Raw genomic sequence first — 15478 nt, forward strand, 5'->3', positions numbered from 1 at the left:
CTCCGTCCATCCCAAGATTCACTTTAACGAGGGTATCTTAGACATTGGCCTTTACGTTGTCCATCTTGGCAGGTGCAGGCTCCAGTTCGTGGAAGGCGATGCCATCTTCAGTTACTGCATCTTCTTCAAGCAAGCATTCTGCTATGTTAACATGACATCCGTTATGATCATTGATGCTCATGAGGCACTACTCAAGATTGCGGACAATGGCCATGATTTTAACCTCCTCCTTCTTTGGCTCCATGATCTATCGGGGAGCTTCTTGGATAAGGTATTGGCTGGGTTGCCGATATGGGATTATCACATTTGGGCCTTTATCGATATTCTCCTGGATTATGTTCTTGAAAACGACATAATTCTTAATGGAATGAGTTTTGAAACTATGCCACTTGCAATATTCTTCTTTTTTAGTTGTTTGGCTAATGGAATCTTCTAATAATAATTAAGTTTGATAAATCCGACCTCTAACAGGAGGTCAAAGATTTCGTCGACTCTAGAGATGTTGAAAGGGCATTGTCTCGAGGATTCGAGGATACCCTTCTGGGGTTTAACGCCTGTGGATGTTTGAATCTCAAAACATTTCAAGGTCGGACATTTGTATGACTGTTTACCTACTACCTCCACAAAGACCAACTTGTAATTAGTGTCTTGACCTTCGCATGGCTGTTTAAGAGTTGTCTCTCTAATGCCTGACTCATAATTAGAGCTGCGGTAGAATATACCTTGTAACGAGTTCATCCAGTGATTCTCCTCATTGAGGATTCATTCGTAGTGGGTGGCCTTGATCGATAATTCAAATAGGTCATTAAAGTGCATGCCTTCTAACTTCTTTCAAAGCCCAAAGTCCATGCCTTCTTAGGCGAGCCCGACGAACTTGGCCTCGAGTAGAATCACAGGGCACCTGAGTTTTTATGCCCTTAAACTGAGCGATAAGTTATTTGGCCAATTCACTTGGCAATTGACGAAGTCTAGATAAATCGGCCATAGAAACCTCAGGCTCAATCTGGTAGAATTGCATGTGAAACCTTTCCTCCATCTAAAGCCATGTTTGAATTGAGTTTGCAAGGAGATTTATATACCAAGTAAAAGCCGCTCATGTTAGGGAGTTACGAAACAACCTCAATTTCAAGAAATCATGGGTCGATAACTCACCACATTACATGGTGAATTGACTGATGTGCTTGACTGTGGATGTTTCCCTTTCCCTCTCCAGAGAACGGGGTAAACTCAGGGAACCTGAATACTCTGGGCCATTCAAAGTATTGATATACTCATCCAGGATATGGTTTCTTGATGTCGGTCAAACAACTCATCAGCTGGGTGTTATACTCTTAGATGAGCCCTATGACGTCTTTCGACCGAGCGATTGCTACAACTATGCAAGATATTGCCTTTGCCACATGATTGATGGCCACTAGAGGTGGTGGGATAAGAGGTTGCCCCCCAGGTATCCTAACCCTATAATAGCCTTCAGAAACAGATAGTGCCATAGGAGGTTGCTTCCCGAGGTTCTTGATTGTTAGGTAATAATTCTTTGGCATCAACGAGATAGTTGGTTGCCCTGTGAGGTTATCAATGTCAACATGGAATTGCCCCCTAAGTGTATGAAAATTCTGGGGGTCGACGAATTTCAGTTGACTACAGTGTTGATCATTTTAGTTGTTCCCCCTTACCACCAGTGGGGTTGGTATCATTCGGCCTTGGGGTTCAACCTACCTAACCTTCGTTGAGGGTTTAATCGGCCGTTCTACCTTTGTTTTGTAGGAAAACTATTGGAAGGTTGAAAGTTCACAGACATCAAAAGTCTTTTAAAGAAAGTTTTGAGGCTTTGGTGAACGAATCCACTGAGGCCTTGTTGCCCACTACGATCTACGAAGATCTCCTCGCAAGTTGAGGATATGTTTCACGACATTTCCGAGGGTTAGTCATTTTAAAGAGGTTCCTGTACCCACGTCAACGACTTCCAACTGCTCTTCTTCGTCTTGTGGTTCTCCTATAACTTCAGGCAGGGAACTAGCCTTTCTTGCTCTGCCTATTATCTTTTTTTTTAACACACGCGCACACACCCCCACACACTCAAGCCATAGTGGGATTTCACCCCCTATGGATGCTCGAACCCTTGACCATTGTTGAAACTCCTGAGAGTCTTCCACCTGAGCAAGAGTAAGGATCCAACTCTGCCTACTGCCTTACTTTATTAGGAAACACTAAAAATAGCACACCGTGTCCCATCGGGCATGTCGAGCACACTATTTCGACTACACGTGCTGCTCGTGTGAGGGCTACATGTCTTTCGTTACAATGTCTTATGTGCAAACGTGTGTACGACTCTAAGCTGTTTTGCTTTCAGCAGGTAACATGCCACTGAAAGATATAATGTAAAAGATATCATCGAGGCGAGAGTAGGATTTCGTTCTTTGTTCGTGCGTAATGCCGACACGTGGTGACATTTCCTTAGTCCACCATAGGACAAGTGTAAACGGGCTTATGAATTTTAAGTAGGTTGGGTAAGGTCATAGGGTAATGGGTTGTGTGTCGGGGTTTGGGTTGGAATCATCACTTGTTTAGTAGATGGGCTGACCAAAGCCCAAAGCTTTGTTACTAAGTCATGGTCTAGATCCACCGGTCACAAGACAATCCCACCCATTGCATCAATGAATGGCCCAAACATAATGCAAACATTGCTCTTGAGTGCCTCATTTGAACTCGTAGAGAAAGGAGAGTACGTTTTGTACTACTCTACCAAGTATCCATATCTATGGCCCACAACGTTGCCATTAGGGCTAGGATGGCCCGATGGGCCTTCGAGCCAGGCTTGGGCTAGAGTATTAGGCCTATGGCCAGGGTCAGGCTTGAAACTCCAGCCTATTTCATAATCGGGTCAGGCTTGGACTTAGTTGTCTAAAAGCCCATTAGCTCGGCTTGGCCCGATAAACTTTTAAATTTTAAAATCAAAATTTGAAATTTTCCTCTCTATAATATTCAAAATTAAAACTTCCACATTCTTTCCTGATGTAGAGCGGGTTGCAGACACTTTCATGTCCAAGAAGGCCCGATCGAGGGTGGAAGTGATCATAACCATCAGAACCTTAAAACAGGCATATCCGCAAAACCGGAATGAGTTATTCGACGTACCATATATGATTTTAGGGGTAGGAGAAGCTACTTTAGCCAACCAACCTCGCTATGCCAGGTTTCCCACGCCGAATTTGTGATATTTCATTAGATCGACAGTCGAAAATCTATTTTATTTCCATTTTTACTATTTATAGTAAGTTTTAGTTTGATCATAACTTCTGATCCATTGAGTTTTAGGAGTCATGCCCGATATGAAAAGGGATTAGAAAAATTAGGGGAATAATGTGGTTAGGCCAAATTGGACACTTACTATTTTTGGCCGAAAACCATGAAGTCCAGTGGAAATCATGACCGTCTATAAATAGTAAGTTTACTATTTATAATAAGTAACCATTTTAGAGAGTTGGAGTTTGATTATGAAACTCTTCCTAGGTTTGGTATTACTATTTAAAGGGTTGTAAATTCATTTTTATTATCAATCAAGATATTTTCAAATTTATTAGAATTATTTTTATTTTTCTATTTTCATATTTTCCTTGTGGATTCGAGGAACTTCTATGAGGAGTCCAGAGAAGCTCCTTGGATTCGGAGTAGTTATCCCCAAGGAGATGGTGATCTACGTTATCACGTCCATCCTGCGTAATTTCCTAAAGTCCAAAACCTTGTCTTCTTTTAGTGTCAGGTAAGTAGATGACCTATCATAGGATGATCCGTGTGATTAAGGCCATCCATTAAATCACTCTGATAAAAAGGGAAAATATGGACATGAAAGCTGGTACTCTCTCTATAAATGGGAAGAGGGGTTTGCATATCCTTTAAACTCCTCTACATTGATTTGGCTGGTCCTGGTTTTGGGCGACCATCATTTTGAGAATAAGTAATCAAATAAACTAACGGCGAAAGCAATAGAGGAGATGCTTTCCTTTGTTCTGCTACTCAAACCCTTCCCACAGTTTTTCGACACGACTCTTCCAGGGAAATTCAGTTTCCTTGACCCATGCAATGATTCGCTGGTTTTGACTCACCTCGTTGAGTCGGTGCTGGTCACGATCTGTATTCCCCTCAACTTGACCAACTTGGCCACCATCAATGCTTCCCTTATTCCTTCTGCAGAGAGAGTACATGCCTCTTGCTTTTAAGGTACCCCTCCATGCATACTCGTTCTAGGCTAGGCTTGGGTTGGACTATTCTTTCCTGTCATGGGCCCGAGCTAGGAATGGACATGTTTTGAAGAAGACCGGTGACAATTGGACAGAGCTTGGTCCGGCCCTAACCTGCTATGTTGACACCCCTAACTGCCATAGTGGGGGAGCAGATAAAGTGTTACTTGAGTAAGACCTTGGTGGGGTTACCTTTACCATGGGGCCCACATTAATGATGTGTCATATATTCATGCCGTTCATCCATTTTTCCAGTCCAGTTTAGGACAAGTTCCAAAAAGTTATGCAGATCCAAATTGAACGTGGGCCGTACCATATAAAACATTGGTGATTGAACATCTGCTATTAAAAACTTCCTGAGGCTTATTGTGATGTTTATTTTCCATCCAACTAGATAAGGTTACATAAAGATAAGCTTGATTCAAAACTTTTAATAGTCCACACACAAAGATTTTAATGGTCATTCATCACTATTTCTAGTGGTGTGGTCCACTTGAGATTTGGATCTTCTTAAGTCCTAGGATCACATCCTAAAATGCTAAAAATGATATGGAAAAATGGATGAACGGAGTAGACATACAAAAAATTCATCGAAGTGGTGTCCTGTTAAGGGTAACGCCCACTAAGGTTGTATTACCCGGGTAACAACTAACACTTGATCTGCTCGCTATAGTGGGGAGCGGATTGTGTTTCGAGCAGGGTTGTCAACAGGCCGGGCCTGGGTTGGTCTTGGCCTGAATTTTAAGCCTTTTTGGGCTAGGCCGCTGCGCCAGGCCTACTTAAAATCTGATTTTCGCATGACTGAGCTCAGCCTTACCGAGTTAGTAACTAGTAGGCTAAAGCTTGCTTGGGCGGACTAGTGGATGCCTTAGTGGGTGTTACCTCAACTGTGTGGGGCCCACCTTAATGTTATTATTATTATTATTTTTGGGTATATCCACACCGTTCATCTATTTTTCCATCTCATTTTAGGATGCAATTCCAAACATTAAGAAGATCCAACTCTCAAGTCGACCAAACTACAAGAGACATTGATGAATGACAATTTAAAACTTTTTATGGGCCACAAAAGTTTTGGATCAAGCTAATCTTTGTATTTTCCCTTCATCAAGTTCTTCTTAACATTATTAAGAGGTTGGATGGGAAATAAACATTAATAGAAACTTACGATGGGCCCTTTGAAATTTTAATGGTGAGTCACTGAATCACTACTGTTCCCTGTGTTATGATCCACCTGAGATTTGAATTTTTTAATTTTTAAGACCACATCCTAAAATGAGCTAGAGAAACTGCATGGATATACAACACATCATCATGGTGGGTCCCACTGTAAGGGTTAATACCCACTAAGGTGTTACCTGGAAAACACAAAACACCTAATTCACACCTAAAGCGTTAAGAGTAAATTTTGTGGGCCCACTGTGATATCATGTGCTATCCACTTCGTCCATCCGTTTTAACAGCTCCTTTTAGGGCAAACTTAAAAAAATGAAATATATCCAAATCTCAGATAGAATAGACCACAGCAAACACTGTGAATTAATACTTACAGTTGAAAACGCCCGGGGCTACAGTAGTTTTGGACCAAGCTGATATTCGTGGTTTCCCTTCATCCATGTCATGTGTGATATTATGAATATATTGGATGACAAATAAACATCACGGTGGGCCTAAGAAGGTTTCAACGGTGGATGTAATTATTCCTACCGTTTTCTGTGTGTGGTCCACTTGAGCTGTGGATGCCTCGATTTTCGTCTCATGCCATAAAATGATCTGAAAAAACGGTTTGGATAAGATCCATACATTCACGGTGGGCCCCACAGAGTTTACACAGTACTCAATCCGCTTCGGTCATAGTGATGAATCTCGTCCTCCCCAATTTCTCGGCCCGGAAATTTTATAGGAGATTTTCGAATTTGAGGTTTTCCCGGAAAATATCGCCGGAGGTAAAATTATTAATTGTTTAATGATAAATATATTTAAATTTAAATATATATTTGTAAAACAAATTCTTTGAGGATTTTACTATTTTTAGAGTCAATATCGCGAGAACATAGAGATATTTAAAGATCTATTGGAAATATCGCGATAATATCATTGTGTATTTTACCGAATATTATCGCGATAATTGTCACGATGAACACCCGAGAGAGAGAGAGAGAGAGAGTGAGAAGAACCCTAGCTCTTTCAATTCAGAGAGAGAGGGAGAGAGGATGTCTCGAAGGGAAGAAGGTCGGGATTCTCACCATCAGAGCAAACGCCTGCCATCAAGGGTCGAAAAAGAAACCAGGTACCCTTCTTTCACACACACACACTCTCTCATGGACGGTGGGGATTTCTCATGTACGGTTACTATGATGATGATGATGCTGAGAACATTTCTATCAATGACATGATGATGATGATGATGTTCATTCGCTGGATTGTGGCTCTCTCCCCCTACATGCATGTCTTCCTCGTTTGTGTTTGTTAGGGCCTGTTTGGATGCCTGTAAGTTGGATTAGTGGGAAGTGACTTCCATGTATGTTTGTTGGAGTAGGTATACATTGCAGCCCCTCAATTTCTGAACAGAATTTTCAGGGCTAGACTTCAATGCGCTTTCTGTGAGTTTTTTGGACGTGGTAAATGAATTACAAGTGTAAATTGTTTACAGTCTGTCTTGTTTGGTTTTAAGCTGTAATTTGTTTACAGGTAAACAATTGTCTGTGTTTGGATGCCTTCTAAATTCTTTAAGCTCAAATTTCAAAATTCTGTCCATTAGGGCCTGTTTGGATTTCTAATTTCCTATGAAATGCAAAGTAAATAAGCCATCATTATCATTTTCAAGTGTTTGTTTAAACAAGAATTATGGCTTGTAAATCGAGAGTCAAATACACTCGTAAAGAAAATAGGTAAAGTGTAATCGTCACATTTTCACATTATAAAACTACCATTTTTGCAATGATTTCTGGGTGAAAAAAACAATGTAGGAAAATCTTGCAGTCAAATTAAGTGATTTCACCACACAATTACAAGAGTAAGTAATTATTACTGATTTGCAGCCATTTGCCGTTGTAATTGGAAAACCAAACAGGCTGAATTTCATTTGTAGGTCAATGGAATCAGAGCGTTTCGACAGGTTTTCATTTAAAAGCTGTAAATGCTTTGCAGCTTGTAAATCATTTGCAGGCATTTTTCAGCATCCAAACACTCCCTGTAAATCATTTACCTGCAATTCATTTACCACTAGCCCAACTTGTGGAAAGGGAAACCTAGATTAGAGTGGAAGTCGCCACAAGGATTAGGTGGAAAGGGATTCTTTCCATTTGGTCTGTTTGGATAGAGAAAAATCCAAAATATGGAAATGGAAAACCTCTATGGAATCTTCAAGAAATGGAAGATTACATAATCTAACTAGTTCCATTGTTTGTTATGAGTGTTGTTTTCCATGGAAATGTTTGAAGGTCAATGGTCAAATAGCTAGATTGATGCAGGGACATGTGATGGCCTAACCATAGATGCACGTATAATTAGGTTGAAGAGATTCAAATAATAAAATTAATCAACTAACTGTTATCAATCATGTTGGTTAAGCAAATCTCAACACAGAGATGAAATTGTTTCGTCAGGATCATGCTCCTTAGCATAAAATCACATAAACAGTAAAAATGGAAGACGTAGGAATATGAGGATATCCTTGATTTAGATTAAACTAGTCAACGGTCAAGTTTAGATCCGATTTTCCTGATTAGCCATCCCTCTTTTTCGTTCAAACCAAAAAAATGAATATCCAGAGAGGAACGAAAGAGATGAAGAATAGATGAGTTTGAGATGAAAGAAAGTATCGATTCTAGGGCATCAAAGAAAAGAAGATGGCTGATTCTTACCTTTTCCTGCACCTTAAAGATCTCGAAAGAAGGAAAACCTGAAACCGGGGTAGAATCCTCAACACCCAATGGCCAATCCTAAAACCCTAATATCTTTGGTAAAAAGGAAGAAATCATACGAATTCTCATTCATTCAATGCTAAAATAGGGTTTCTCACAATGTATATATAAGCCGAGGAAAAAATAAAAAGTGCATTAAAGCCCTAAAAATAAGGAAAAGAACAAAAAGACGCCTAAAACTAAAACACCCGCGTGACATGGTGTGAAATCCGCCCCATGGACTTGTGGTCAGGGTATGGTTATGCCGCTCCTGTATCCGTAGTACGTCAAAAAATAGGTCTGATGGACCCGGCATCCATACACATCAACTCTCTGCTTCGGTACTCTGTCGGTGATGCCTCCTCTAGTATACTCTAAAGGGTGCACTACTGATATTCGCATTATAGACTTATCTCTCGTACCACGAGATACATTTAATACGTTCTTTTTTTTTTTTTCTTCTGGAAATGGTCTCTCTCTCTCTCTCTCTCAGGAAAAGCTCGGAAAAGGAAATCAATTTCCCCATTTTGTTTGGTTTCCGAATAACAGGAAACCGTCACATCAAGGAATTCATATTCTTTTCCACAGTTTTCTACCTAAACAAAACAGGCTAGTTCTTGATTAGGTTTGTGTCTCATCCTAGTTAGCATGGACAGTTTCTCCTGAACTTGGTGTATTTCTAACAACATTACTTGGATCGTTGGTTGCTCTGGTACATGTTACTGGAATGGGTATGCAGTATGTGGCTTCCTCCAATACATGGTACGCTACGGCCTATGGGTAGAATCATGTGGGTCTCTCTAGTTTATATGCTAAGAATATGTGCTGTAGTTTCATATACAAATTGATATTGTATTTTATACACGAAACAATGAATTGTCAATCTTGAATGCATGGTAGGGGTGCACACGGGTCGGTTCGGTCCGGTTCTGGGGTGAAACCGGAATCGAACTGTTCCTAATGGTTCCAAGATATTCGGAACCGGAACCAGACCCGGACCGTTAACACCCTAGAACCGAACCGGAACCGAACCGTTAAAACCGGTTCAGGTCTGGATCGGTTCCACGGTTTTGGGCTTTTTATAATCCAGCCCAATTGCATGTTTTATTTTATTATCTAGCCCATGTCCATTCATGTTGTGATCCATTTGATGAATGGTTTAGATATTGTATAAGGTGTGCAAAAATACATTTATAGAAACAATCAAATGGTGCATTATAAACCATAAATCATGAGTCAAATATGAAAACAATCAAAGGGTTCCTAGTTTGGTTCCACGGTTCGGTTCTACAGATCGGTTCATAGTTCGGTTCGGTTTGGTTCGGTTCGGTTCTACATACCCCCAAACCGAGAACCGGACCGATGTAATCGGTTCTTTGATTTTTGGAACCGGAACCGAAACCGGTGCACTCTAGAACCGGATCAAACAGAACTGTTTGGTCAGTTCCGGTCTGGTTCCACGGTTCTATCGGTTCGATGTGCACACCTAATGCATGGTTCCATATTACATGCATGTTGCTAGAAAATCAGAATATAAATGTCTGATATTATTTATATAAATATACATTACAGCTCAATCAACACTTAAAAATATAGGACCATAATTTTGGATTGCTAAAAAAAATAGGGATCTAGATCACAAATGGTGATTTAGGTAACAGTGGAATCTAACCATGAACAAAGTTGACGCCTATAAAATCCCTATGATTGTTTACTACTCTGGCATCAACATTTGGTCACAAACCTACCTAGAATCTTACATATTCACTTCAGCAAATGAAAAACTAGAAATAATTTGCCTTTTAAGGAGAAAGGGAAAACAATTGGCGTCAATATATACCAAAGGGAAACAAATGATTGATAGAAAACATACTTCTGGTATAATTTGGGAATGATTGTTCCCCTTCAGTTTCTTGATGACTAAAGTTCAAACTATAGTTTGAAGGGAACCTATGTATTATCACAATACATTACCAATATATTTTAGTATTACAAACATATTTTGATATACACTTGTATCATACCACTTGATGAATTTTTCATGGTGCATTCCTAGCATGCTGGTATGATTTGATACATTTTGATATTTTGAACCTTGCCAATGACATTTCCTTCATCTTACCATTTTGTTTTGAAAGGCAATGCTTTTATTTAGAAAGAGGCCAAGGCCTTAAAAATTACAGAACCAACCAAGAAAGGGGAAACGAAAAAAATAAAATTAGTTAATACATGTGAAGCTATTGCCCATTCCATTACATTTGATTTGGCTGTATTTAACACTTCTAGAATTCAACCACTTCCATTCCTAAAGCAGCAATTATTTCATTTCTCCACAATGGCTTGCCAACCTTAACTATGCCACCTCCATGCCATGTGAAAAGAAACTCTCAATTGAGCTCGGCGATACACATGCCACTCCAAAATAGATGCAAAAAACTATTCGAAATACCTATCGAAAAGGAGCAATGGAAAAGGAGACGATTTACCGACTTGGCACTACGAAGGCACATCGCACAAACATTTGGGAGAATCATTCCTCTCTTGTGAAGGTTGTCCCCCATAAGCAGCTTTTCCTTTTCCACAAGCCAAGCCAACTTTGCAAACTTGGGAAGAATGCCACAGCACCAAATCGGAGCTCAGGGGCTGCATTCGCTACCCTTGGAAGATCCACTTTGAGCCTTATACTATGCTTTCATTGAGAAACACATAGATTTTCCTTTAATCCACACCATTTCATCCCCCTTGCCCAGCGACAAATTTGCTTCACATAATACCATCAAGAGATTAATCAAGTCTTCCGCCTCAATATCTGACAAATTCCTACACCATGTGGGAACCCAAATCACTTCTTCACCTATATTTATAACAAGTAGCAACAAGCCACCGAAATATTTGCCTCTGTTGAGATTCTTGCTGACGTTGGAAAAACTTCGATCAATGCCTTCTCACTCAACCAAACATCCTCCCAAATATGATTGTTCTTTCCATCTCCTAAGGAAAAGCCCACATTCTCTATAAATTGACACCGCAAAATCACTATTGATTTCCACACTGATGAAGCCCTATACAATGATTTCTCCCTTGTCCACCACTTCCCTATTTGAACCCTATAATTTTTTCAATAACCTTTCTTGGTGTCTGTTCTATCAGTTAATCCATTCATTGACCTAGTGATAGACTCATCTATCAAACAACTGCCGGACTCTTCACATGTATCTTCTTAGATTTTGGCGGTTTTGTCAGGTGCTTCAACCATGAGATCTTTAGACACTTCTAACGAGCCTTGGTTTTGTTCTTTGTTTTAAGATTCTTTGAAAAACTTGGCGTGTTGAGGTTTACTGCATTGGTGGTCACAATCCTCCAATCAGTTATCTCTTCTACCACGAGGATGATCGAACGGAACACCGTCGGAACTGCTAACATCTGGTTCATGATGCTGCTACATTTTCGTGCACGACGAGGCACTCTTTGATGTTGTGTCGACATTGCGAAATTATCCAATTGACCCAAAACCTCATGGAGCATTTCCTCTATAGTATCATCTCTCCTTTCTATTTCCTCCAAGACATTCCTCTTCTTAATTGCCACTGATCTCATAAAAGCCCATGGATGAAACCTGCTCTGATACTGATTTGACATAGGATGTGAGTGAGAAAGAAGAAAAGATTGAATTTTTGCACACATGATTTTTTAAGGGTTTTCTCCCTTTGCAAGAGATCAGTTTCTCCCAAAACTCAACATTTTTATTTGTTAATCATCCTCAACTTGAGTGATCCACCAGGCCCAGCCAGATTGCATGGGTAAACCATACAGACCAATTGGACTGTTGAATCTGGTCCAGATATATCATCCAACCCTGGACCTGGTTCAGATCCAGATACTTAAACCTGGTTGGTGATTTGTTGGATCTTTGAAGGAACATTGGATGGCCTTATCCGGCTTTGATGTCCAATCTAACATCCTGATCTTTGATTGGCCAGCCTCTGTAGCTATCTGGGGCCCCATCTGATGGCGATGGCTGGCTTGGTTGCGTCAGCATCAAATTTGAATGTGATATCTAGCTTTTGAAGTCAGTAAATTACATTGATCTACTAAAATTGTATTTACAACATAGAAGACCTTGAAATCCTTACCGCAACTTTCCTATGCCTGATACTTGTTACGAAAACACAATTCCCAGGAACAGGAAATGTTTTCCACATAATGAAAAAAAATCTCTGAAAATGTAGTTCTCACTCATTTCTCTTTTCTTGTTCACATTGTTTAGACAGCAATAGACATGAATCTATGGCTTTACATGTAGAAATCCACGATAAAAATGCATGTTAACATTCATTAGATTTTAGATTCGGTGTCTATCCAAACTAAGCATTCTAGCATGCATTTGGTTCTTGATGGCATGAGTTGAATTCTCTTGTAGTTTCAGACTTGCAGTAGCCCATGTTGGTCCCTTGGCATCATCAATCTTCAGCACCCAATGGAGGAAGCAGCAGGGTGGGAAAGAGATAATGCTGTGGTAGGCCTGTTATTAATCAGGCTTGAAATTCGGGCCTGGGTCTAGGGCTGGCAATGCGCCAGGCCCATGCAAAATCAATATTTTGAATACGCATGGTCCGGTTGGCAGGCTTCACGAGTTCAAAATCCAGGCTTGAATGAGTCTCATGTCTGACTGTTGCAAGGCCTACCTGGGTCCACCAGTAACACATAAACAGGCATGGACTGAAGCCCAAGCAGGGTATCAATGGAATTGCGAAGTATAGGCTAGGGTGACGTATATACCAAGGGTGTACTGCATAACTTGAACTGCTCTTTTACACAAATTTCATATTGATCCAAAACTTCTGTGATCCCAAAAAGGGTTTCAACGGTAGACGTTCAATCCCCTACTGCTTTTTGTAGTGTGGTCCACTTGATAATTAGATCTGTATTATTTTTTGTGTCAAGCCTTAAGACGAGCTCGTCAAATGAATGGACAGTTTAGATATAACGCATACCTCATGATCAGACCTACAGGAATTATTGACGTCAAATGAATGGACTGGGTACGCAGCGCGCTTTTATCGCACAAGTTCATAAATGGTACACGTGCCACGTGGGCCCCACCATGATATATGTATTTTATCCATGCCGTCCATCTATTTTGCCACATCATTTTAGGTCATGATCCAAAAAATTAGTAAGATCCAAATCTCAAGTGGACCACAACATAGGAAACAGTGGTTATAGAATGCTCAGCGTTAAAAATTTTTGAGAGTCCACTGTAATGTTTATTTTCCATCTAACCTGTTAATAGGGTCACACTGACGTGGATGAAGGGAAAACACACATGTCAGCTTGATCTAAAACTTTTGTAGCCCCCAATAAATTTTTAATGGTGGACGTTTAATTATTATTGTTTCTTATGGTGCGGTCTACCTGAGCTTTGGATCTACCTCATTTTTGGGCTCATGCCCTAAAATTATTTGGCAAAATGGATGGACGGTGTGGATATAACACATTCATCACGGGTGGGGCCCAAAAAACTTTGACACTCGTGTGCTACACTTCACAATCCGAGTCCCACCTAATTCGGGCCCTTAAAAAATTATACACAAGACATGTATTAACTTAAAATTTACCAATTAAATTATGGACTGTAATTGCTAACTCACAATGCCAAAATCAATTTGTTTGAATAGTTTTAATTGTTAATTTGTGGACACTTATTTTTTAAAATAGGGCCTTTTGATTTTTTTTTCATGATTCACTATCCAATACATATCCACCAATTCATAAGTGGGATAATGCCAATAAATTGCATGAATTTGAGGCTGATTTGGGGCATGGATTGGTCCTCCAAGTCAGCCCCAAATTGGCAGCGCCATCTACCTGAATTTAATTTCATTTTTTTAAAGAACTATTGGGAGAAATGATATCAAATTGTTAAGTATATCAATTAGATATTTAGAAAATTAAATATATGAATTTTGTAGTCAAATTCAGGTTATCTGGTTCATAAATTCATTAGACAGTTCGATACAACTTCTCACCAAAGAATGGACCGTTACACCACCATAAACTTGTTCCAATTTATAAATGAATGAATATTTGGAATGCTTAGAATATTCCGGATTTAATCCATATATTTTCATATTTTTTTGGCAAAAAAAAATAAAATTGCACCGTTACGGGCTGTTACACCCCCGTATCCGTATCGGTATCGGAGGGCACCATTACGCCAACCGATACCGATATGGGATACCATGGAAATTAGCGTGACAATTCTATTACATGCATGAGTCCCATGTATCTATTCCAACTTCTCCCACATGCTAAAGTTGAAGTTACACTTGCACAAAATCTCTCCTATTCTACATAGGACAGCTAGTCCTTAGCATCATTCAAGAAGAAAGGATGTCCAGTCTTTAGTGGGCTTTGTTTCTCATCCGACATGTTCTTCTAAGTTGGTTCGTATAATGAGGTATGGCTTTTTGTTACTCAGGCATGCGATTTAGGACTAGGCCCACCCTGTAAACCTTAAAAGCAGGCCAAAGTCAGTCCAATGGCTGGTTGGGCCTGGAAGCCTGACCAGCCAGTCTAGTCCATTGCCTCTCCTAGGCATGAGCAATGTAGAACTTCCCAGGAATTAGTAGCATATTTTTCCTTTTCCCTCTTCAATCATGCCAGCTCTTAACTTAAAACACTAAAGGGGGGAAAAAAGAGAGAAAAGAGGAGAGTTTAAAACCCTGCAACTTATTTGATTGCTTGATTTCTAATATATTGTTTACTGAATGGCTCCTAAACTCACTCTCATTTATTTCTTTTGTTTCTCCTCCTTACTGAAAACTCCAAAACTTAGATAATTTCTCTGATATCAAACTGGTGCAAGCTAAGGGCTGATTGTACAAGTCAACTCTCTAATTTTGTTGATGGAAAAATAGTCCTCTAATTTGCCAATAAACCCAAGCAAAGCAAAGAAAGTCCAAAATACAGAATAGAGAACCTTTTTTTTTTTTTTTTGGGTTATCTGCTATTTATTAACCAGCAAAAGACCACAGCAGAAAACAACCAAACAAAATGAGCCAACAATCACAATCCCCAAAACGGCTACCCAGCAATCAAAATGAAAGACCAGCATTGAGACAAAAGGACCATGGCCCCAACTACAAACCATCCCTGAAGTCCTCGTTCACAAAATTGCCAGAAAGTGCACCGGCTTTGGCCAGCTGATCAGCGTCCCATGAGCTTCTCTGTGGATATAAAGAAAGGACATCTGGTGTCTGGTTCTCAAGTCAAGATCCTCCACCATGTGCCTCCATGGGTGCCCATGATATCACAGTTTCAGAGTTACCTTCC

At 40.0% G+C, this 15478-nt stretch overlaps 1 protein-coding gene across 1 annotated transcript in view; it reads left to right on the forward strand.

Moving 5' to 3' along the window:
• Positions 1-6370: 6370 nt before the first annotated feature.
• The window catches only part of LOC131218954 (uncharacterized), a 40552-nt gene continuing 31444 nt past the window's right edge, over positions 6371-15478 (forward strand). Inside the window, exon 1 of the mRNA XM_058213873.1 lies at positions 6371-6528. Coding sequence (XP_058069856.1) covers positions 6452-6528 — 77 coding nt within the window. The 5' untranslated portion in view covers positions 6371-6451. The remainder of the gene's footprint in view (positions 6529-15478) is intronic.

The sequence above is a fragment of the Magnolia sinica genome, chromosome 11 (assembly GCF_029962835.1).
Source record: "Magnolia sinica isolate HGM2019 chromosome 11, MsV1, whole genome shotgun sequence".
In the NCBI taxonomy this organism is placed as follows: domain Eukaryota; kingdom Viridiplantae; phylum Streptophyta; class Magnoliopsida; order Magnoliales; family Magnoliaceae; genus Magnolia; species Magnolia sinica.